A 22,988-nucleotide genomic window follows, 5' to 3' on the forward strand; every position below is an offset into this window, starting at 1 on the left:
CCATAGCGTTGTGGGGGCCGTTGCGGAGATTAAGCAAGCTATTGCCCAGAGTTGCAGAGTGGGACTCCATGATTGGAATAGGCACCGAGGCGAGAATTATCAGGTCCGTGGAATTTTGAACCCAAGACCCGCCAAGGAGGGGAATTGAACCCTGGTCCCGGGCTAGACCTCTGCATCAGGGTCTGCCGCTCTAACCATTGAGCCACACTTCTCCAGTGGGTGGACCTAAGAGCAGATGCCAAAAAGCGGTGCGCACAACCCATCACACCACGTAGAACAGTCAAAACAAATGCACTTCTACAGTACTTTGGTTATGCAGCCCACTGCGCTACTACATAAACTCGAAGCATTTATATATGCTTTCAAACAGTTAGTGTCCAAGAAAGGGAAAAATAAGAGTAGCAAGGCCAAAAAGACAGCAACTGTAAACAGCCTCCCTAAAGCGCTATAAGAAGTCAGCCAGCGCTTTAGAAAAAACATAAAAATACCCAATAAACATACATGTAGCATGATGGAGACCCATCCATGTTCCAAAAGAGCAGAGCTGCTGAGTGTACTGAGCCACCAGAGATCTTCCTTGAACCTCGACATACCCACCCAACAGCTCGACGGGCACGGCGGAGGTGATAAATACAAGCAATAAGTGAGCGCACAGCTACTAATCGGAACAAGCTGTCGCCACGCCATTGCGCGAATGAACAAAAAAAAGCGCTCACCCAGGAATTAAAAGCCACCGTCTAACGCCACGAGTAAAAGATTCAGTCTGGGTGGGCGGGTCAAAAGAAGACAAGGCGGTAACAAGGACGGACTAAAAAGCCTCCTTTACAATGAGAAGCCACCGTTTACCATGCACTAAGGCCCAACCCAATGGGAATCCTGGGTGGGCTTCAAGTCCCCTTCTGAAGTGTATCGATCACAATAAACCTTGCTCAGCGAGGAGGGTATGCACGCTCCAGCGCTAGGTCTGCGAGACCTAAAAATGGAAGAAGCAACGCAGACAACATGGAAGAAGAAAGAAAAATAGTACCTCAATCCCAGCATAAGCAGCAGGACAGTACTCAAGATGAATCAATTTTTTGCCTTAGTTCATGCTCCACATAAAAGAAGAGGGAATGAAGCAGGCAGCCGCTGGCCAGTTGAAAGACAGCAAATACGAGTGACAATGAAGGCAAAAAATGGAAGGCAATGGATGGGCATCAAGCCCCTTGTGTTATACCATATCTCTTGCATGCACTGCATGCACGCTGTCTTAGGCAAAACCTTGGGCATGGGAAATCATGCACATCATAAAAGAAGCATCCCACAATGTCAACTTAGAGACAATTGTCTTTAAAAAATGTTTATTTTTGTTCTTAACCATTAGAGCAAAATTATACTTTGAAATTTGCATGTCTTTACATTCATCAGTTTTAGAGGCTTTATTTTTTTACGAGACCACAATTCATTGCAATAACAACACAATCTCCAACCTTTCTTTTATCCACGCCATTATTTCCAATAATGAAAATCTAAAATTTACAGCAAAAAAAATAACAACAATTTCCATTTTACAAACATTATTATTCTTGAAGCATTAAACAAGCCATTTTTTGTTCATCAACGTTTACCTCCCGTCTTCTCCAAGCAGTGCAAAATAATGCGTCTTGGCTCGTATTCCCTTCCAAGTTTCCTGTAAACCCATGGGACTCTTTGTTATTCCCTACCACTCATTTGTTCTTGCTGTAGGCTCACGCAGAAAAAACACCATAGACTTATACCTGAGATAGAGGTGTCTTGGAAGAAGACGCTTACTCAGAAATAGTTTTTATTTACAAAAACACATCTTACATCATGAAAAACATTGTATGCATTTTCATTTGGTTACAGTCTACATTTTCATTCTCTAAAAGGCACATAGGCAAATATTTTTGTGCTTATTATTGTACAATAATTTCCATTATAAAGCCCTTCCTATTCATTTTAGTTAAACAAATTACAAAACAAAATAAAAATCAACACAGTCTAAAATCTAATCTGAATGTCAGCATCCGCACTAGTGGAAGTGTGCTTAGTTGGCCTTCCTCAATAGGATAGGATGTGCCATCTAAGATGTTAGAAATTAGTGCTTCCAGTCACTTCTGTGTCCCAACCCATATTAGACTGGGAAGATTCAGTATTTATTATTGGAAACGTGTCTTCCACAACTTTGTAGGACGTTTTGTGGAAACTATTAACCGTGCAAAAATGGAACACAAAGTACTGGTGTAAAGTGAGGTTGGTACATGGTGTTTTCTTTTTCTACTTGAATGTCTGAATGCATGATGTGAAAAGTAGTGAAAGCGCTCTGTTAGGGTCGGTCCGCAGGAGTGTGGAAATTGGATTGCTGTCAAGCAGATGCTTGCACATTCACTTTAATGCCCTGCCTTTCTTGTGTTACGTATACATAAAAAAATACTAAACACCCACAGACAAAATAAAGCCTGGATTAAAAGCAAAACACACAAGATGATGGACGGAATGTTGCACATTGGCAAAACATTCACCCACAGTCACAGATCTGGGTTTAACCCCTCCCATGCTGGTGACGAACCCCAGCCGTCACGCCTTGCGGTGGGCGTGTGCGGATGACGGCTGGGGTTCGTCACGGCCCGCCCTGTTCTTTTGTTTACCGCACAGCGGAAAAATCGCGGCCTCAGCGAAGGGGTTAATCCATCGTTATTTTGCTCACCACGCCATCACAGTTCAGACATGGCCATATGCAAACCAGTCTTGACCCTGTGCCTCCGGTCCTAGGATGCTTGTATCCAGTCCAGGAAGGACCTGGCTTGGCAGTTCAGGCTGGACTGTTCCCATGAGGCACACGGTGAAGACTGATTTGCATATGGCTGGGTCTAAACTGGAATGGCATGGTGAGCAAAAAAACTATGGATTTAGGCCCAGATCTGTGTACTGGGCTGAATGTATGACATTGTTCTGCAGTCTGTCCATCAACTGTTGTTTTTGGATTAAAAGCCTTCGTAAGTAATGGAGACAGGACAGTACATCTTTAATCAGACAGATTCTAAAGACGAACATAGTAGCACTTTCTCTGCTGTGTGAATCAACACTGGTAAATGCTCCACAGTCCAAGGTTCACTTAATACAATCATGAGAAGAGTCGGGTCTGTTTTTACCACCAGTCACCAGTAAATTGGGAAAAGACTATGTTAATTCTGTCTAGGAGCTCATGGAAGATGTTATCCAATTTGATAGTAATTTATACACCTCACCTGTATGCAAAGGTGAGTGGCCCTAGCAGGATTAAGGACTCTGCTCCTAATGTGATACTCGGATTACTACTGTTGAGGTATTAATCCACTGAGTAATGTTGCCCAAGTTGCCCTTTAACAGAAATGTGGACTATGTGCAAACAGCAGTCTCTGTTTTTTTTTACTCTTTGGCCCTAAAACCGAATACGTATGCACCTGTGTGTGAAGGGGTGAGCCTCAATTTCCATGGGGTAAGCGCAACCAAGTCTGGAAATCCCACTTGAGAATATGCACGTCCCTGCAACACAACATCTGCAGGGAGAACAGGCTGCGTATGGAAGCCCACACTGTTCAGCATTCAAAGGGCAGTCCAACGTGGTGGACTTTGGAGGAGAGGAGCAGGGTCCTCTGTAGGCAGTAGACAACCCCTCAAGTCCGCTTCGGGCTCCCTGGTACAGAATCATACAGAGGGGCCAGAGTGGCAAAAATGGGTCAGTGTCAGGAAATCTGGCATGTGGTCATTCACGGACCTATTAACCCCTTCCCCGCGGGGCTAATTCTTGCGCGGTGCTTGTGACTAGCTCAGCTCGTCACGCTGCATAGTGGAGCTGTGCTCAAGACGAGCTGAGCGAATCACAACTCCACCCACTTAATGGAACGCCCAGCACAGCAGGGGAATTATCCCTGCATGGGAGTTCCGCGGCGGTTATGACGAGCTCGGCTCGTCATGAGCACAGCTCCACTGTGCCTCATGATGAGCTGAGCTCGTCATGAGCGCCAAAGGGGTTAACGAGAGCTTCAGAGGCTTCCACATGGTTGGATGTAGAAACTGTCCCCACCCTCGGGGACACACCAGGCCACCCTTCAAACAGTAGGACACCCACCTGACTCCATGACAGAGCAGTGGGTCAGATACCTACTTAGGGCGTCGTGTGCTGAGCTGCTCAGCAGCACACACAAACTGTGTGCATCTACACAGGGTGCAATTGTAGTACAGAACTCTTGGCATCTCTGTGCTGGGCATAGGGTGAGTTCACCTTCCCTCGTTATAAAGCTGTTGCACTGTTACTACCGGCTTCGGGGTAATTCCAATTAATCCTTTAGCACATTGAAAACAAAGATCAACTAGTAGAGGCTATTTGTCTTTCTCTGCATGGTATATGGCTTTATTTTATCACATTAGATATGGAACAAATAACTAACCAATGTGAACCCTATACAATTCTTACCTGGAAAAGACAGTTTTTATGAATGCCTAAAAATACTGAACTCATGAACAAAATAGCTAAGAATGAAACGCAATAGAGGTGTACCCTTTGACATTTCAATTTAGGATCGCATTATATGTCCTTCCTTATGTAAGGCACAGAGGTAATTTTATGGAAAGACCAGGAACTAGTATGATGGGTAACTCTTAATTTCATCAAGATGGACCATGACGTTTTGCTTATGAGAGTAAATAGGCCACACACAATATCACAATGGAGAAGAATGGACAACTTTGAAGTATACAAGAGGGCATTATGCATTATAATGGTTATGCAGTAATAGTCTACATAAGGGAGCTGTATATGAGCGGTTTATTTGAATAGTCTTTGTCATGCCTTCATCAAACAAAAAACTAGTTTTATTTCTGGTATGCAATTCTCCTGAGTGACTGGCAGCATATAAAGTTACATTAAAGCTATTGGTTTTTGTAACGCCTTGATGCTTGAAGAGTATCTGCACGGAACAATCGAGAGCCAACACTATTATATTATCAACATAGGAAAGAGCCTTTCCAGAAACATAAGCTATCCACATTTCTGTAAATCTCTTCTGAATTTTTCGGAAGCCAAATATGAGTCATCTGAAACAAACTACCTAGTGCCAGGAATGGAAGGGTTGCCATACACTGGCACACCATTTGGCGACTATGCCAATCTGTCCATGCAATCACTGAAAGTGAAATGACAGTTGTACAAACTATTCACAAATTCTGGTGCTGTAAAGTGTGACCTCTGAATTCACAACAGACACACGTTTTTGCTCACACTGATGCGAGATACAAGTGAGTTCTGTCTGGCATTCTTGTCAAAACCTAGAGGTATTTTTCCTTAAAAGCAAAAAAAGGTACAGTCAAAATGTAAAACATAAGATCCCATTTGTTTTGTGCATTGTAAGAGGATAATTTCTTAAATATTCCGCTCAGGTTCTCAATTTACTCTAAATACCTTTTTTCCTCCACCAAAACAGGTGGCTGGTTACCTCATTGTACAAACTCTTGCAGGGAACTCACCAAGATGGCATGAGCAGGTCAAGATCAGCTGCATCACCTATAAAGCCATCAGAAAACACACTAGCGTAGCTACATGAGAGACTGACGGCCTCAGACAGACTGTGCGACACCAGCAGCAAGGACATCGCCAGAGTGGACAGCAAGTGTAAGAAGAAAAAGCCCAAAGGGCAGGCCTTTTCCAAATTAACTCTAGGATTTCAAACATCTGATCATATCCAATAATCCTGCCTATAAGAAAGATATTAAATACACCTCTTCTCGAAGTGCACTACCTCTCTACATACAGGAATCTACACTGCATGTGCCTTGTAAATGACTCCAAATTGTAAGAGAGGGCTCCTGCCATTTATACAATACTCCAGTGCTTCACAACTAGGTTTGTGCTATATAAACGGCACTACATACATACTATGATAACAATATAGGGTGGCTGACTTTTGTTGTGGCCCTACCTTTTTGTTTTGCTGATAGACCTTGTTTGTACATCAACCAATGAATCATATCCAAGGCAAGTCAGTGGTCTTGTCCTTCTCAGCCATGTGTCTAAAATCTGAGTCCTCCACATAACATAAGTGGTAAAGAACTCTCAGTGTATGCTATATTGCATCTATCTCATAGGAGTGTTCGTATTTCCTTCACAAGAAAGATTTCTATGGACCCTTATAGATCTAAACACACCTGCAAGTTTTATCTCGCAACAACATTTGAAGACGTGGACTATTTTCCCCCTTGGAGGTAACTGTGGGCTGTAAACGTATATACCAACCATGATGTACATTAAAGTCCAAAACTTTGTGCATACTTGTTCTGAAATGACACAAGTTATGCTACCCCTTTTTTGCATAGTCAATGACCACTTAAGTGCGCCTGGTTCTGTGGCCATCATAGGTCTTGTTAACTATCTACTCAGCAAAACAAGTGCAAGTACATATTTCATTCAGAACAAATGCCTAAGCTCTTTGAACCTTCACCCCACTAGACCAAATGGTTTGTGTAACTGCATGGCCAAACTTCTCTCCTGGAGATCATCCTAGTGTTTGGTCTCCTTGTTTTACTAAGGTAGTAGATTGTCTCAGTAAAGAGATAGAGTGGAGGGGATATGATTCTTAGGAGGGCTCTGAGGTCCATGGTAGTAGTGAAGAGAAAGGATGTAATGGAAGCTAGGGAAGTGCTTGGAAGGCATTGCAATGCCCACAAAATTTGATGAGGAGCATGTCCATCATTTTGTTTACTTTTGCATCAATGTTTTATACAACTGTTTGCCTCACCCTTAAGCATTCCCACATTTTACAGATACGGCTCCTGAAATGCAGTGTTACCATTTTACCAAGTGGGGTGGCTGGGATTAGTACCCAGGCATTCGGGTTGTACAGTATATAACTTTGGGCCTGATTCACAAACAGCACTATGTAATAAATTTTGTAGCACTATAAAGTGCTATTCACAAGCTGCACTTTTGTAGTAACTTACTTTTTTTGAGTAAGATTACTACTGTACGGTATTAGCAAACTGCACTTTTGTAGTAACATACACTTTTCTCTACCTCCAATATTTTCTATGGGAGGGTGTTGCAGTACCAGCGATTGGCCAAGTGTACTGCTGGACTTACTACAAAAGAGTAAATTATTACTAAAGTGCATTTTGTCAATAATGAAAAGTAGTAAACTTACTCAAAAGTGCAAACTTACTTAAAAGTGTAAGTTACCTTTGTGAATCAGGCCCACAGCCCCTAAGCCAAGCACCACACACTTCAGTCTGAAGCATCCACTTGCCCATGAAGGCAAACTACGGAATGAATGGAAAGCCCAATTGAGGAGATGCTTGTGTTTTTGGCTGGACATCTTTGCATGTGGTGAGGGGATTGACTGACTTTTCAGGATCTGGGTTATAGTATAAAAGAGTGCAATTGTGTCCTGAGATACAGGAGCCCTCAGTCTCCGTGTGAATTCGGGATGAGAAATTATTTGTAATTGGGTATTTGTAAAGCGCACGGCTACTCCACGGAGTGTCCCGGCGCTACAGACCGTTAAAACAGGCAGAGTGAGCTCACAGCAGCTAGCTAGTCATACTATTGAAATAACTAGGTTTTTAATCTCCTCCTGAACACACCTAAGTCAGATGTCTGTCTAAGAGAAGGTGGCAGTCCGTTCCACAAGCGGGATGCCACCACTTGAAAAAAGCGGCCGCCCATGCGGGAACGGGAAAACCTAGGAATGGTCACCAGAAGCTGCATCGAGGACCTTAATGTTCGTTGAGGGGCGTAGTGCTGGATCCTTTTCCTAATGTAAGGCCCCTGAGATGTGTAGGGCCTTAAAGGCCAAGGTAAGAGCCTTAAGCTGGACCCTCTTACGCACCGGATGCCAATGAAGAGATTTTAAGTGGGGGGTCAGGTGAGCCCTGGGTCCTACCTTCAGAATAGCTCTGGCCGCCGCATTCTGTATCACCTGCAGGTGACCTAAAAGATATTCCTGTAAACCTAGATGTAGGACATTTGCGTAGTCCAGCATTAATGCAATCAGGGCCTGCACTACTGTCTTTCTGAGGGGGACCGAGAGCAAGGGGAAGAAATTCTTCAGCATTTTTAAAAGCCCAAAGCAGGTCCCAGCTACAGTTTGAATTTGGGTCTTCATGGACATGTCCGAATCCAACTTCACCCGAGGTTTTTTACTGTGGTAACGGAGGACTTCGGGGGGGGGACATGTCCAGTGGCCACCACAGCCGCCACTCTTCACTTGCATTGGAATTTGGAACCCCAAAAAATAATCTCCGACTTTATGGGATTACACTTTAATTGGTTCACTCTGAGCTAGGGAAGCACCTCCGTTCAGCAGGTGTCTATCTCACTGCCCCTGAACACGGTGCCATTCTCGCTGGTGAACAGAAATTGCATGTCATCAGCGTAAGATACAATTTTAGCGCTGTATTCCTCCGCCAAGAGTGCAAGGGTGGCCATATACATATTAAACAGGGCCGGACTTAGAATGAAACCCTGGGGACTCTTACTTTCATGGGGGTGATAGGGGCCAAGAAAGGGGGGGGTAACATACAATTTACTGGCGGACGCTTAAAAAGGAAGTGTACCCTTTGAGAACCGTGCCACCAATACCGCCGTCCTGAAGTCTTTCCAGGAATTGGTCATGGGGCACGGTCTCAAAGGCCGCAGACAGGTCTAATAGCACCAGTACCGCATTGCCCCCACTATCCAAAGTAGTTTTGATAGTTTCAGACACTTTAAATAAGGCCATCTCAGTACTGAAGTTTGCTCTGGACCCTGCCTGACTTGGAGGTAATATGTTATTAGCCTCCACATACTCCGTAGTAACTATGTTACATATTTCTCCAAAACTTTGGAAAAGAAAGGCGGCAGTGAAATTGGCCTAGAGTTACATGCTATCAGAGGGTGTGCTGTAGGCTTTTTTAACGAGGGAGAATTCTACAGTGTTTCTAGCTCTCAGACATTATACCCTCCGACAAGGAGGAATTCAGAACTCGGGTCACCGCTAGGTTAATTACTTTAGCGATTGACGCCAGTACTCGCGCTGGACAAGGGTCCACGGAGGAACCGGATTTTAAAGCCTTCATTTGTGGACAAAGGAATGCGTTTCTGCACTAAATTCACAGATTAGCATAAAAAGGTAATATTTTACTGTGGCATAGCCAAAATTAATATTTATAAAATTATATTGAGAAAAATATACTGAAATATTTACTACAAAATATACAGACGTTTCTTTTTCATATAAAGCAGGCTGTCTTTGCATACACAACTATTTTTGATCTATACATTTATGTAGTTGCATGTAGTGCCAGCGTTTTCCCATCAATTATGTACTTTTGTCACTTGCTGTAGCTTTCCTTGGAATACAGAAAAATGTCGGTAAAATCCACCTTTACAACAGAAATACATATATTATGTGAGTGATACTAAACGTCACAGAGGAGCTTCATGATAAAACAGAGGAACAAGGTCAAAGGCAGGGTTTGTTTCTTTATATAGCCACAAAACTTTAAGATGACGTCTTTATCCTTGCAACTTACGGTAAGGGGTCCTTCGAATGCATGTCATACTATCACATTTGCCCAAAACATTTTTATATTAACTATTTATTGTGTGCTCATTCTTATGCAATTTGAAGTATGTTGCAAAAAAGAGTTTCAATTATTTACTGTAAGTCACCTTAACGAAGGTGGCTGCAGTTCAGAATGTGTGGTAAGATGCAAATAAATTACTTTCATGTGATACAGTTCAGCGCTGTGAGAAACATACTACTATGTATCCTTTTCAATTAGTTACTCAATGTTTGGACCTCTTTAGTTTACTGTGGCAGTTATAGTTCTGCACAGTAAACTCCCTTTCAAAGTACCAGCTGGGTCTAGCAAGCACTGCGAGGTTACAACTTGACTTAAATAAATCAGTTAGTATGTCAAGTGTTGATGTAATTTTATTATTAAAGGCAAGTCATGAGGTGACAACTATACTGCAGGTTTTTATACACTTAGTGCATCTACAACCTGCATGAATACAATCATCACTCGAAAAAAAAATTGGGGGGGGGATATGAAGGTTTCTTTTGCTTTTCGAATTTTCGCAATGCTGAAGGTCGCAAATCCACTCTTCCCTTTCTACCCTTCTCATTTTTTTGAAGCCCCTACTAACATGTATCCGATATTAGGGCCACATGCATTTGTGTGGAGCATCATTCTTGATGAAGCACTGAAAAGCTTGTATATATGCCTATCCTCTCTGTATGGAGGGTTTTAGTTATATACAAGGAGGATCTTCAAGTTATAAAAGTTAGCACTGTCATAAAGTTTGCCAGGTGAGGAGTAAATGTGACTGGCAGGAGTACTCTTTTTGCTGGCAGCCCGTTATGAAGAGAGGACCTAGATCAAGAAGACAGGCGCTTTACGTTCAGTTTTAAGTCCAGGTGACAACTATATAACAATGCAAAGTTCACTGGGCCTCGAATGTTCATACTGACAGGGATACTTTTAGTTGTCTTCAGATGAGTCTGTACTTGAATAACAATATTTTTTAATTAACAATGTATTTCACCCCTAGACCAATCACCATGGTCATGGTAGGTTCATAATTTACTCATTTTAAATACAAGTCCATCTGTTACTATTGTAGCTCCCCAGAAGTAAATATCTGGGTTAAAAGTGGGTGTATGTTGTGACATATAAAGCAATTCTGGTTCAATGCACAATTACGCATGTTAAATACTAGAACGTAACGAGAAGGCCTGAACTTAGAAGGACGAAGGGTGTAGAAAGTGCAGAATCAAATTATATGATTGGATAAATGTGGTTCTAACATAAACTAAAGGAGTTGTCGGGTGCTCTTTAAAAAAGGGCAACATCAACCATGGATGCACAGGCTATGTCGACATGGAAATAGCTTTTATAAACTTGCCACAGTGCTCTTAAGCAGCAGGTGTCCATTTCATCACAATTTAGCTCTGTGTGAAACTAGGAATTTTATGTTTTCAGATAATGAAAATTTGTGTACCAACTATGCTTAACGTTGCACGGACTTCTCACCACACAACTGATTGATTTTTAACAAAATTGTTCATGAACCATACTATGATCTACTAACGTTGCTATCTTACTACGAGTCTGTGAGCCCGATGGAAAAAAACGGTGTTTAATTAAAATATTTGGGTAATAAAGCATGTGTAAATTGGGCCATCACCAGAGTTATGTGCATGGAGCATATCTTGCGTGTGTTCGACATATGCCTTTTTGAATTCAGACGCTTATACACCACCTTCTGACCCCGTCTGAGAAACATTTAATAGGAAGATATTTAAAATGCATAGTTTGTTGGCACAGAGAATTACAACTTCTCTTCATAAATGCAGGTCATATCCTCGCAGAATTCATGTTTTGCTAGAAACTGAATGACAATCATTGACTCATTTCATGTACAGTGTGGGGGCAAGCAACTGAAGGTTCTTCAAACAAACTCATGCACTTGCAGCTATTCATGAAAGAACTCTGCTGTCAAAGACTTCAAAGAAGCACCTTGCTGTGAGCTAATTCCATGCACAGGCCACATAAGCTGTTGTCTATTGTGCCAAGGGTGTAGCCACTAGTGTAAAAAAAAAAAGGGGTGGAGTAAAAAAGGGCTGTGGAGCCAAATTACTTGGAGATAGACCGAGTCTGTTTTATAGAGCACGTGGTAAACTTCAAGGGAATGAGGGTGGGATATGGATCATACTCAAAACATACTGCCCGATCACTCCATGTTACTTAGAAGGATACACAGTATTTTCAAACTATTTGTTTGTCCAATGAGTTAATGGAAAAGATGTTTAATATTGAAGTGATTAAAAGGGGAACTAAAGATTTATTTAGGCAAAATATAGTTGAACACATCACATGTTCATGCTTGACTGGAAGTGATTTCCCTTTGTCTCTAGGTGTGCTAGGACTACCGCCATGCCAAAAAAAACTTGCCGATCACTTAGATAAAGGAGTGCTGAATAGGGCTGTGAACTCATTATCAGTATCTTCGTACAGGTTGTATGTTGCAGTGCCTTATTGATAATAACCAGTCATCCATGTACTCGACAGGACCACTGTCAAAATGATCTCCCAGGAAGATGGGCTTCCTTGTCAACTTCTGGGTATGCTGATTGTGTTTTTCCTTGTCAACTGCTGGGTATGCTGATTATGTTTCTATCCGTCACCTTACATGCCCTGTTCCACACAAGCCAATAAGAGGATTTTAGAGAGAATAAGCTCTCAATACAAACTTAACGTACCAGTTCCTGGAGTGAACCTCACACTTCCAACACAGTGCATCATCACTACTAGATCTCACCCACAATCACGTTATAGCCATCTTTTTGCTGAATAATGATCAATATGCCATTCTTCAAACTATAAAAGACATTCATAAACTATTTCCTTTTTTAACCAAATGGGATTTTCCATAAATTAACCGTACGGTCAGTATACTCTTGAACCGGCTGCTTTAAGAATAAAAATCTGTATAAACCAACATATCATGTAGTGTGTTCCTCTGTCATCCTACAAAAATGAATTAGCAAATTTTTTTAACACTAATTTGCTCCCATACATCATTTTATCACATTGTGGCCTTGAGTCCAATGGGAAAGATATGGCAACTCCTCCCTTAGTACATGTCCTTGTAGATTTCTTGGAGTAGAGGATGCAAGGAAGCATCGGTCTCAGTCTTTTTGATCTTCTGAACAAGCAGGCAATGCTCTGTCACAAGTTGTCGGAGGTCAGCCATTTTCTGAAGTAGCTTTGGGAACAGAAAGTTATCATGGGGGTGGTTGTTTTGCAAATGAAGTTTTAGCACATGCACTATGCGTTCCTGCATCTTTTCAATAATAGCGCCATTTCCCAGGCCTGGACGATCTGTTGCCAAAGATGCACATGTGGAAAAAAAAAGAAGAAAAATGTCAAAAATGCACAGTCTGACAGATCTACAACTTGCCGTCATGTGTTAAAAAAACAGATATTAACTGCACAACATACAGTGGAAGCTGGTTAATCAAATCAAATGCTGCAGAGAGTAGTTACTTGTTGCAATTTCAACATCTTCGTAGGAGACAGTGAACATAGTGTGATTATCAGCATTAAACCCCCGCCTGGAATCCACTTTGTGTCTCACACAAGAAGACTAGATGCATTAAGTTTGGGGCCCTTCTATTCCTGCACACGAGATGTTTGAACCATTTTCAAACAACTGCAGGGGAGGTAGGAGGCTGTAGGGGAAATGGAGTACACCTTAATAAAGATCATATCTACTCCTGATAAGAATAGCTCTTTTCTCTTGTGGGGTTTAGGAGGGCTTGTGGAACTTTGGCACAAAGAACACCCAAAACAGTAATAGTCATCCCAGGGTTATAATCGTCAGGTCTTTTTTCTGGACTGTGTAAGAATGCCGAGGTAGCGCCCACTTGATGAAAGCTATGTTGGAGTTGAAATGCCGGAGACGGGGATTAATCTGTGGTCATCAATTGCTAGCCATGTATGAAGTAACGAGAATCATGATTTCTCGATGAAAATAAAAAAAGGGCTGCGTTACCATGTGGATGTGCAGAACCATGTGACGAAAAGAGCATAGGGGAGTGGACAAATGTGGGGCAGTGCATGTGTTGCTCGTTTGACCACATAGATGGTCTGATGAATTTAAAGTGGACAAGGCCTCCTGCACCTTAACAGAGGAAGTAACATGATGCTCAATTAATGAGGAAGCAACACCTTCTGACACCCCCTTCAATGCAGTCCACAGAAAATAAGAAAAACCTCAAAGGTGGCAGAGACTAAGTAACACAGATACCCCAACAGTCAAAATGCCTCTGAACGAGTCCCTCTAGCTTACCCTTCATGCCGGAATACACATTCTGAACCTGACTCCCTCATAAAGTTCCTTTTGACTGATAATGGGGCAGCCTGTAGATCCAAATGTCATATTTGTTCTAATGAAATTAGGAGCATCACCCTGATAACGTCTGCCCAGTTCGCCACAGGACCACTGTTTGCAGGTCTCAAGGCCTAGGAATCAAGCAGCGAGGGTTAATTCACAGCTTCCTTCATAGCAAAGCGTTTATGTACCTTGCGAGTGCAAGATTTGGGTACTGAAAAGTTAAAAATGATGACCCTTGTGTGCATTTTGATGCTAGTACCACTGTCCTAAAAGCCTTCATTCCCTTACCATCCACATCCTGTAACTGAGGCTAGAATAAGACCTACTCCTGAGTCCAAAAGACCCAACCCTTGCATCATCTTATAGGAAGATTAACATCTTCTAACTGTGCTTTACTTCCATTACCATTTGCTCAACACAAAATCTAAACATTAAAACAAAAACTACAATTCTCATCACACAGAATGGTGATTGTACATGAATATAACATACAACAGAAGCCCTTCTTTGAGCAATCAGAATGTGTCTTTTTGCTACAGATAATGACCGTTTTATTATTTATGGCCTATGGTTATTTGATTTATTTTCAAATAACCGTGAGCCAACAGGAAGCTCCGAAGTGCAGTGTTGGCTGCAAGTGGTCAACCTTTATAAAAGGCAAAGTACAGCCATGTTGTAAAACCAATAACAAAAATTTGGTCAAATAGAATCTAAATAAATTGAGTTTGGACTATTTTGAAATATAATCCGCTTTTTCCAGGATAATTACATAGAAAATCGAGTCAGTGAATGTTTTAAGAATATTACATGTTCAGTAATGATTGTTTTGTAGAATAAAATATTTCGAGATTCTAACTCTTAAAGCATATATTCCAATGTTGATTGACTTGAGAAATGTGTTAGTTTACGCCCTATTACAACACTGTAAACTATGCATTATATATACGTCAGTATGGGTTCCTGATTTTCTGGGTATGAGCGCCTTAGGACCGTTTTTTCAAATTAAAACACAGTTGCTTACAAAGAAGCAGTTCCAGATCTAGCTGCCGATTTCAACAGGTAAACATGAATACGTCAAAGGTAATGAACAAGCAGTTCAGGCTTACCTCCACAGCAAATGAGAGCCGCCACAAATAGGGCAATGTCACTGTCGTCCAGCTCCAGTGCATTGAACTTCATTGCAAATTCAAACTTGGGCTCCATCATCTCACCAATTGGCTTTCTTAGGCTTTTCAAGAACTCCCGTGTTATAAAACCGTTGCCATAGGCGACCAGCATCCCGTCTTTGTTCATTAGGGAAGCCAGCATAGCAAATATTGCTTCGTATACTCCATATTTTAATAATGTCACCTGATCGTTTAAATCTAAGTCCACGAAGCCAGGGATAGACTTTGCAAACTCGGTCAGTTCTGTCACAGTCTCTACAGATGTACATTGACAACAATGAAAGATTCGTACTTCTGCCTCCTTGTTCTGGATTCCATTGGCTACAAGCTTAGCCACTAGAGTTTTTTCTGCCATGCATAGCGTATCCATGTCATGTATAACAAATGGCTATGGATAAAGAAGAAATCAGAAATCATATAACATTTCATAAAAAAAATAATTAAAACAGCACTCAAACAATGAAAAGATATGTGAAATAGGACTCAGTTTGGTAGGATATATATTTTTTAACATTCCTTCCTTTATGCTGGTCTGTAGGAAGCTGGCTCTGTATATACTATACCAAAGTAAATTATAGTGTGCAGAGTTTAGTGGATTCCCAGATGTAAAGCAGGAGCTAAAGTAGAGAATACATTACTCTCTTTTGTGGTAGTGTGGCTGATCAGTCAGGCTTATCAGGAGGGTTGTGTTAAGCATTTGTTGTACACACTCAAGCAAGAAATGATGTCACACACTCAAAGACTGAATCCAGACCGATTGTTTGTATGAAGATGTAATATTTTGTTATGTTATTTCTGTAACAAAGATTCACTTTGTAGCAGGTAAGTTAAACTCTTCATACAATATACATACAATGTTACTTCAGCAAGACAGTGAAAACTGGATTTGCAGGAGCATTTAGATTACTTGTCGATTACTTTTAGATTATAGTTCTGGCTTGGTACGATACATACTTCCCTCACAGTTTACACAACATAGGACACCTGTAAGCAGGTTAACTCTTGTGCAAGAAATAGATTACTGTTTGTGCAGTACAAGACAGTTCAAAACACAATCATTTTTAGAGAAAAACCCACCATTTAGTACTACGGGAAAAACAAAGTGTTCAGTTACAGTTGAGTAAATCGGTTTTGGGAGGTAGAACCAAGATTCCCAATGGTTCAGGTTGGCACTAAGGGGCACCACCAGCAGCACTAGGGCGGCCGGGTGCAGAGTGCAGGATGCCAATATTAGCCATGTGGGTCTAGGGGGCACCTTGGTTGGGAACTGCTCACGGGCAGGCCACTCGGTCTCAGGAGCCAAAGTTCTAAGGTTAGGATCAGGGCAAAGGGGGTCCCAGGTTAGCACCAACTCACACCACCAGTGGGGTTGGGGCGGCCGGGTTCAGGGTGCTTAGGAGGTGTCGGGAGCCCAATGCAATTCAATGGAGGATGTCAGTTGTGAAAAAGGACTGCAGGCTGGAGCCAGAAGACTGGATGTAGGCAACCAACGGCTGGAGGATGAAGTGGAAGAGTTGTAGGACACGCCAGGTTCAGTTTGCAGGGGTTCAGAGCAGGAGACAGGCCGGTAGGGCTGGGGCCAAGGCAGTTGTTATCGTCCTACTCTTCTGCAGCATGACTCTTAGGTCCTTCTTCTTCTTGTCACGTCGAATCTGAAGAGGCAAGATTCAGCGGTGCCCCTAAATACTAGATTTAGGGGCATTACAGGGGTGTGCAGGTTGGGACCAATGGGTCCCTTCCCTGGGGTGTCTACACCCCCTAATATGCCACCCTCCAGTGGGATGGGGATACGGTTCTGCCTGATTGGAGGGGTCCTCCATCTACAATATGGCAGGGACTAAAATGTGTGCTTCACATCATATCCCCCACCTGAGGGGTGGTGTTGGCAAATGTGGGCACACCTCCCTTCCTGGCTAGGTTTTCTATCCGGTTTTCAAGCCCAAAATGGGGGTCAGAACAGTTGGGAGCCAGTTGCTGATAGGAGCAAAAGGCTGGGGGTAGCTAACAAAGGCTTTGAAGCTCCCTCTTCGAGGACCCTGCCCGTTCCGGGGAAGGAGGCATGACACCTCTGCCCAGGTTGCGCTTTGTTCCAGGATCCAGAGAGCAGTGGGCTCTTTACCCAGGGGTCCAAAAACCTGTCTGATGGTGGCAGATGGCTGGGAGACAAGTCGGAAACCAAACCAGAGTTGGTCATTTTTCAGGGGGGCATCTCCAAGATGCCCTCCATGAGCATTTTTCATTAAATCCAACACTGGCATCGGTGTGGGTTTAATGTGGTGGGAAGTTGATACCAATCTTCCCAGACTTCAGTAAAGCCATCATGGATCTGTGGAGTTCATGTTTAAAAACATGCAGCCTGTGTACTCAATATGGCTTCACTGCACTTACAGTGTCTGTGAATGGCACAGACACTGTAGAAGCATATTGCTCTTGAAGCTATGTCCTCACCTGGACATGATGCACCCTGGCTTTAGGGCGGTAATGCCTGCTAGAGGGGTGACTTACCAATGCCACAGGCAGTGTATGGAGGGCATGGCACACAAGGATATGTAAAACACACAAGATGAAGGATGGAATGTTGCACATTGGCAAAACATTCGCCCCCAGTCACAGAGCTGGGTTTAATCCATTGTTATTTTGCTCACCACGCCACCCCAGTTCAGACATGGCAATTTGCAAATCAGTCTTGACCCTGTGCCTCATGGGAACAGTCCAGCCCGAACTGCCAAGCCATGTCTTCCCTGGAATGGAATGGAAATGTGTCATGTCAACTACTTGATTTTGCTCTGCACCAAAACACGTAGTCTGTATTGGCAGGGTGGGGGTGTTAGGGTGAAAGATCTCTGAAGGTGGCACAATACACCCCACAGCCTACAGAGGCCTTCTCTGGTCTCTAGGCCCTTGGTATCAGGGGTCACTTTTACAAGGAACTCACAGGTGGCCCAAAGGTGTGCCAATTGTGGGTACAAGGGTAAACATTTAAGAAAGAGCACATGTGCTGGGGCATGTTTAGCAGGATCCCAGCACACACTAGGTCAAGGTGGCATCACGTATCTGGCAAAAAGTTAGGGGGTAACCATGCAAAAAGGGCAAATTCCTACATGGTCTTTGTATATTGAGACGCGTCTCAATCCATAAGACCACGCTTTGAATAAATGCTCAGAGGCTGTCCACTCCCCTCTGCAACCCACCCCCACCAGTGCCTAGAGATAGTCTCTTTTGTTTTAAACTTTATTTATCATTTTGCATACATTCTTACAATGTGTTACCAAATAGCACCAATTACAGCATTGAGTGAATAGTGAGTATATCCTTTCGGGTGAAGCCTGGGGTGTAAAACAAAAAGGGATTATTTGTGGAGTCATATCAACCAATACCTTTTGTTACATAGCGTCATATCAGAAGAATTCAAGCTTTATCCTGGTCAGCTCTCACAGTATTGCAGCTAACAGAGAGAAGCAAACACAACAGCCCCATGTGGTGACCCGTGTCTCCTCCTTTGATAAAGTGGCTTGCCCATACCCAACTTTCAACCCGTGCAGTGCCTGCCCCTTACACAAGGGCCAGTGCATTCTATTATCTACTTCTTCAGTACCGGACATGTGGTCCAAGTATAATTGATATGGACCCTCATATATATATCGCGCAGTCTGCTGCATATTGGCCTGAGAGCATTGTAGGTATCTGCTTGTGTGTTACAGTAGGTCATTTCAGTGTGCCATTCTGTTATAGCCACCAATGGAGCATTCATCCAATGCATAGCGATTCTCCTCCTTGCCAATAAAAGACCCAGAGCCACCAGTCGCCTAAACGTCTTTTGTACATCATAGTCAAAGCCCAGTAAAGCCGCTAATAGTGTTTACGGGATCGATAGCCCCACCATAACCTGCAACACTTAAAACTCTGTTGCCCAGAATCGACGGATCTGGGGAAGAATCAGCCACATACACGCGGCCAGCACCCTCAATACCCCATCTCAGACATCAATCAGCATTCCTCAGCCAATAGTTAAATAACTGTGCCGGGGTGTAATATACCCGGTAAAGGTATTTAAAATTTACTAAACAGCGCATACCATTCTGTGATATACTTTTAGTTAGCGAGCAGCAATATGCCCATTGTTTATCTGGTATTGCTATGCCCAGGTCATCCTGCCTTTCCTGCTGTGGCTTATTTTATTCATTTATTTATTTATTTGAAAGTTTTATAGAGCGCGAACAAGATCCTGGCGGATATCAGAGCACTATACAATCAATAAATGTTACTTATACATCAAAAAAAGAAGAGCAAATCAAAACATATTTACAGGGGCGTATTGTAAAAAGCAAACATGTAAGAAGCGATATACAGTCTGTCTCGTAGTGTGAGACCGAGGGACGATATAAAGCAAAGGTTGCTTACAAGGGTCTTTATCCCGTTCGGGTTGAGGATTTCTATGGACCATATTCATTTGAATTTGGCCATGAGGATGGCTTTTACTTCCTTTTTAAATGAGGCAGTGGAAGGGTTGAGTCTGGTTTCTGGGGGTAAGGCATTCCAAATTCTAGGTGCCATCCCAGAGAAGGTTCGGTTATATGCTTTTTTCTTATTGCATTTTTGTGGTTTCAGAAGTAGTTTTTCTGCATTTCTTGAGGGTCTGATCCCACCCGAGATCGACAGCTTCTGTGCCAAGTAGCTGGGTGCATTGTGATGCATGGCTTTGTGCGTCATGGAAGCTATTTTCAGATGAATTCTGGCTTCCAAGGGTAGCCAGTTTAGGGATTGTAGATCTGGGGAAATGTGGGAACTTCGTTTAGAACCAGTTATGAGTCTTGCTGCTGCATTGATTGAGGCTCGTAATGGAGCCGTCGAAGCTTTGGGTAGACCGCATAGAGAGACACATCCATATTCTACTCTAGGAATAATTAGAGCTTGTTCTGCTTGCTTGAAGTCATTGTGTGGTAGGAAAGGTTTCAGCTTCCGTAGTGTGTGTATCTGGAAGTTTGCTCCCCTTGTAGCACTGCTGATATGTTTTTGCATGTTAAGGTTGCTGGCCAGTATTATTCCTAGTGACTTGTCTGTGTTGGGCCATAATTTGTTCTCATGAGCTTATATAGTGTTAATATCCCACGGCGGGGGGGGGGGGGGGAACATGTCTGGGGCAATTTCATGTGGTTCCAATATGTCGAGCCATAGCAGTGTGCGTAGTGATTGACGTGCCCTGTAATAGTGGTGTCTAGCTAGCAGTGCAATTTCAGCGGTTTTTGATTGGATCTGGTCCCATGTATTAATCGTCGCATCCACAAAGAAGATGTGTATATCCTGTGCATGTAATGCCTAAATTACTGCACTGTCTTTAAGTGAATAGAGAAATATGATCAGCAGTTCATCAGCAGGAGATATCTAGTGATGCCCATAGCGTCTATAACGCAAAATCGGCGTTGTGAAGTACTCAGTAGGTATCGCAGGAATGTTAATGGGTCAGCTTCCTCTCTCTCCAAATACAGGTGAGGAAGCTCCGGCAGCCCATGTATACAGTACTAAGCATGCACAGTCTGCCCTGTAGTATGCCTGAGATCCGATGTGTCGGCTCCTCCCGACGAATAGGGTAGTACCACTGTGGACCACTGTACCCGCGGTTGCCTTCTAGGCCAGGCGGATCAATATGGTGTGTATGTTGCGGAACAGTGACTTTGGCAATAGTACTGGATGTTGGCAAACAAGAACAAAAAGTGTGGTAGTATGATCATTTTCATAATAGCTTTACGACCTAACATTGAAAGGGGCAGAAGAATCCACCTCGCTATAGCCTCAGGTAGCTGCAGCCCAGCTCGCCCATAATTTTGATGCACTACCATGGGTCGGTATGTACCTGGATTCCTAAATAGCGCACTGGTTCGGTGGTCCACGTTAGCTGAAATTCCAGCAGAATAGGCGGTGTGTGCTATTAACGGAAATATAAGTGATTTATTCCAGTTTATATGTAAACTCGAGTGGCTGCCAAACTTCACCACCTCACGCAATACAGGAGCCAAATTAAGTTCGGGGTCCTGTACATACAGTAGTGTATCATCCACAGAGATTATCAAATTATGATTAGGGAATTTAATAACATGGTGAGCCTGGTATTCTAGCAAGGCGCAGGCCAGTGGTTATGCAACCAGGGCATATAAAAAATAGTGAGAGCAGGCACTCCTGCCTTGTGCCTCTCATAATAGATAATAAAGCGGATAGCAAGCCGCTCATGCGCCACCGGTTTTGTGTACAGGACCTGGATTAGTTTTAAAAATATGTCTCCACCGCCCACCTGCTGCCACACCGCCAGCATAAAGGACCACTCAACTGAGTCAAATGCTTTTTCAAAGTCTAAAAATACAGCTGAAGCACTGACTCTGGGGTCAAGCATAGATTACTGAGAAAGTAATTGCCCGGAAACAAACCCAGATTGCTTCGGATCTTCAATTCCGGGAAGCAGGGGGGGCCAGGCTGTTCGCCAACACTTTGGCAAACAGTTTCAAGTCAGTATTAAGTAGCGATAAGGGCCTATATAATGAGCAATGTTCAGGGGGCTTACCCAGCTTCAGAAAAGCTATCAGCAGCGCTTACCGCATAGTGCCCTCCATGGACATCTCCTCAAACTGGCTTACCATGTGTTGAAGAACTTTTTCCTGATAAGCCTTTTAGAAGGCTACTGTGAGACCATCGGATCCCGGTGCGTTCTCACTGGGTATATCTTTTAACGCAGCTACAATCTTAGTCGGCGGAGAGGGGGCATCAACCTCTCCCTGGGAGAGCCATTTCATGGCAATATAGTAAAGATAGTCAGGCGTGACTTTATCGTCATACGTTGGTCGCGTAGTATACAATTCAGCATAGTAATTACGGAATCTGTCCACCACTTGCGCCGTTCCACAAGCTGGTTCCCTTTGTACATCTTGCACCATGGGCACCTCCTTTTCCTCCCGGTTAGGTCAGAATAGGGCTGCCAATGTAGCGCGAGGTCTCTTGTCCTCACTATATACCCTGGCAGTGGCATATTTCCCTAATTGTGTCATCTCATTGGGAGCCAATTTGTTATATTCCTCAAGCCTAGCCTCAATCTGTGCTAGGATCTGTGGGCAGGCCAGCCCGTGGTGCGTGCTCCAACTCCATCGATTCATCTTCCAATTTCTGTAGTCGGTTTTGGAAAATAGCGACCCCCGAATATAGACTTTAAAGGCTTCCCAGACGGTGGCCATACTAGACACACTACCCAAATTAATGGGAAAGTACTCGTCAATCGCCTGCGCCAGTCCCTCATGGAACAGTGTGTCTAAGAGTGAGTACTGTGGAAAGTGCCAGGTGAAAGCCTTTGACTGCATGCCTCCTACTTTCAAAATCAGCTTCACCGGTGAGCGATATGAGTATCTACGTGGAAGGTGCTCAAATCAGTCCATGTAGGATAGAAAACTGTGGGAAACAAGCCAGTAGTCAATACGTGTATGGATATTGTGCACAGAGGAGTAATGAGTGTATTCCCTGCCCTGAGCAAAGCTAAATCACCAGGCATCCACCATTCCATTGACCTCAGCTATCGCAGTTATAGCACGGGTAGATGCCGCATGTTTCTGCGGGGGCCCTCTGGATCTATCCAACTCAGGGGGATAGCATGCAATTGTAATCTCCCCAAAGCTGGGATATACGGCCATAGCACCCCATCTTGCGGTTTAACAAGTAATAGAACTGTGGGTCATCGAAGTTACGTCCATAAACACCTATTAGTAGTGCTTCAAAATGCCCTTTACTACACTGAGCGATCATATATCTTGCCCCTGGGTCCACACAGACCTCCTTCAATCTGACACCGGATCCGCGTCGTGCCCATATCAAGACCCCAAGTGCGTGTGAAGTGAACCCCGCTGCAAGGCACTCTCCTCTCATCCAGCGCT

At 43.3% G+C, this 22,988-nt stretch overlaps 1 protein-coding gene across 7 annotated transcripts in view; it reads right to left on the reverse strand.

Annotated features, from left to right (window-relative positions):
• Positions 1–1,308: 1,308 nt before the first annotated feature.
• PPARA (peroxisome proliferator activated receptor alpha) overlaps positions 1,309–22,988 on the reverse strand; it is a 303,089-nt gene continuing 281,409 nt past the window's right edge. For all 7 annotated transcript variants that reach the window (XM_078673812.1, XM_078673819.1, XM_078673818.1 and 4 more), the window contains exons 7-8: positions 15,022–15,469; positions 1,309–12,900 (exon numbers count right to left, since the gene is read on the reverse strand). In XM_078673812.1, the coding sequence (XP_078529938.1) occupies positions 12,653–12,900; positions 15,022–15,469 (696 nt within the window). In that variant the 3' untranslated portion in view covers positions 1,309–12,652. The remainder of the gene's footprint in view (positions 12,901–15,021; positions 15,470–22,988) is intronic.

The sequence above is a fragment of the Lissotriton helveticus genome, chromosome 1_1 (genome assembly GCF_964261635.1).
Source record: "Lissotriton helveticus chromosome 1_1, aLisHel1.1, whole genome shotgun sequence".
Classification (NCBI taxonomy): Eukaryota; Metazoa; Chordata; class Amphibia; order Caudata; family Salamandridae; genus Lissotriton; species Lissotriton helveticus.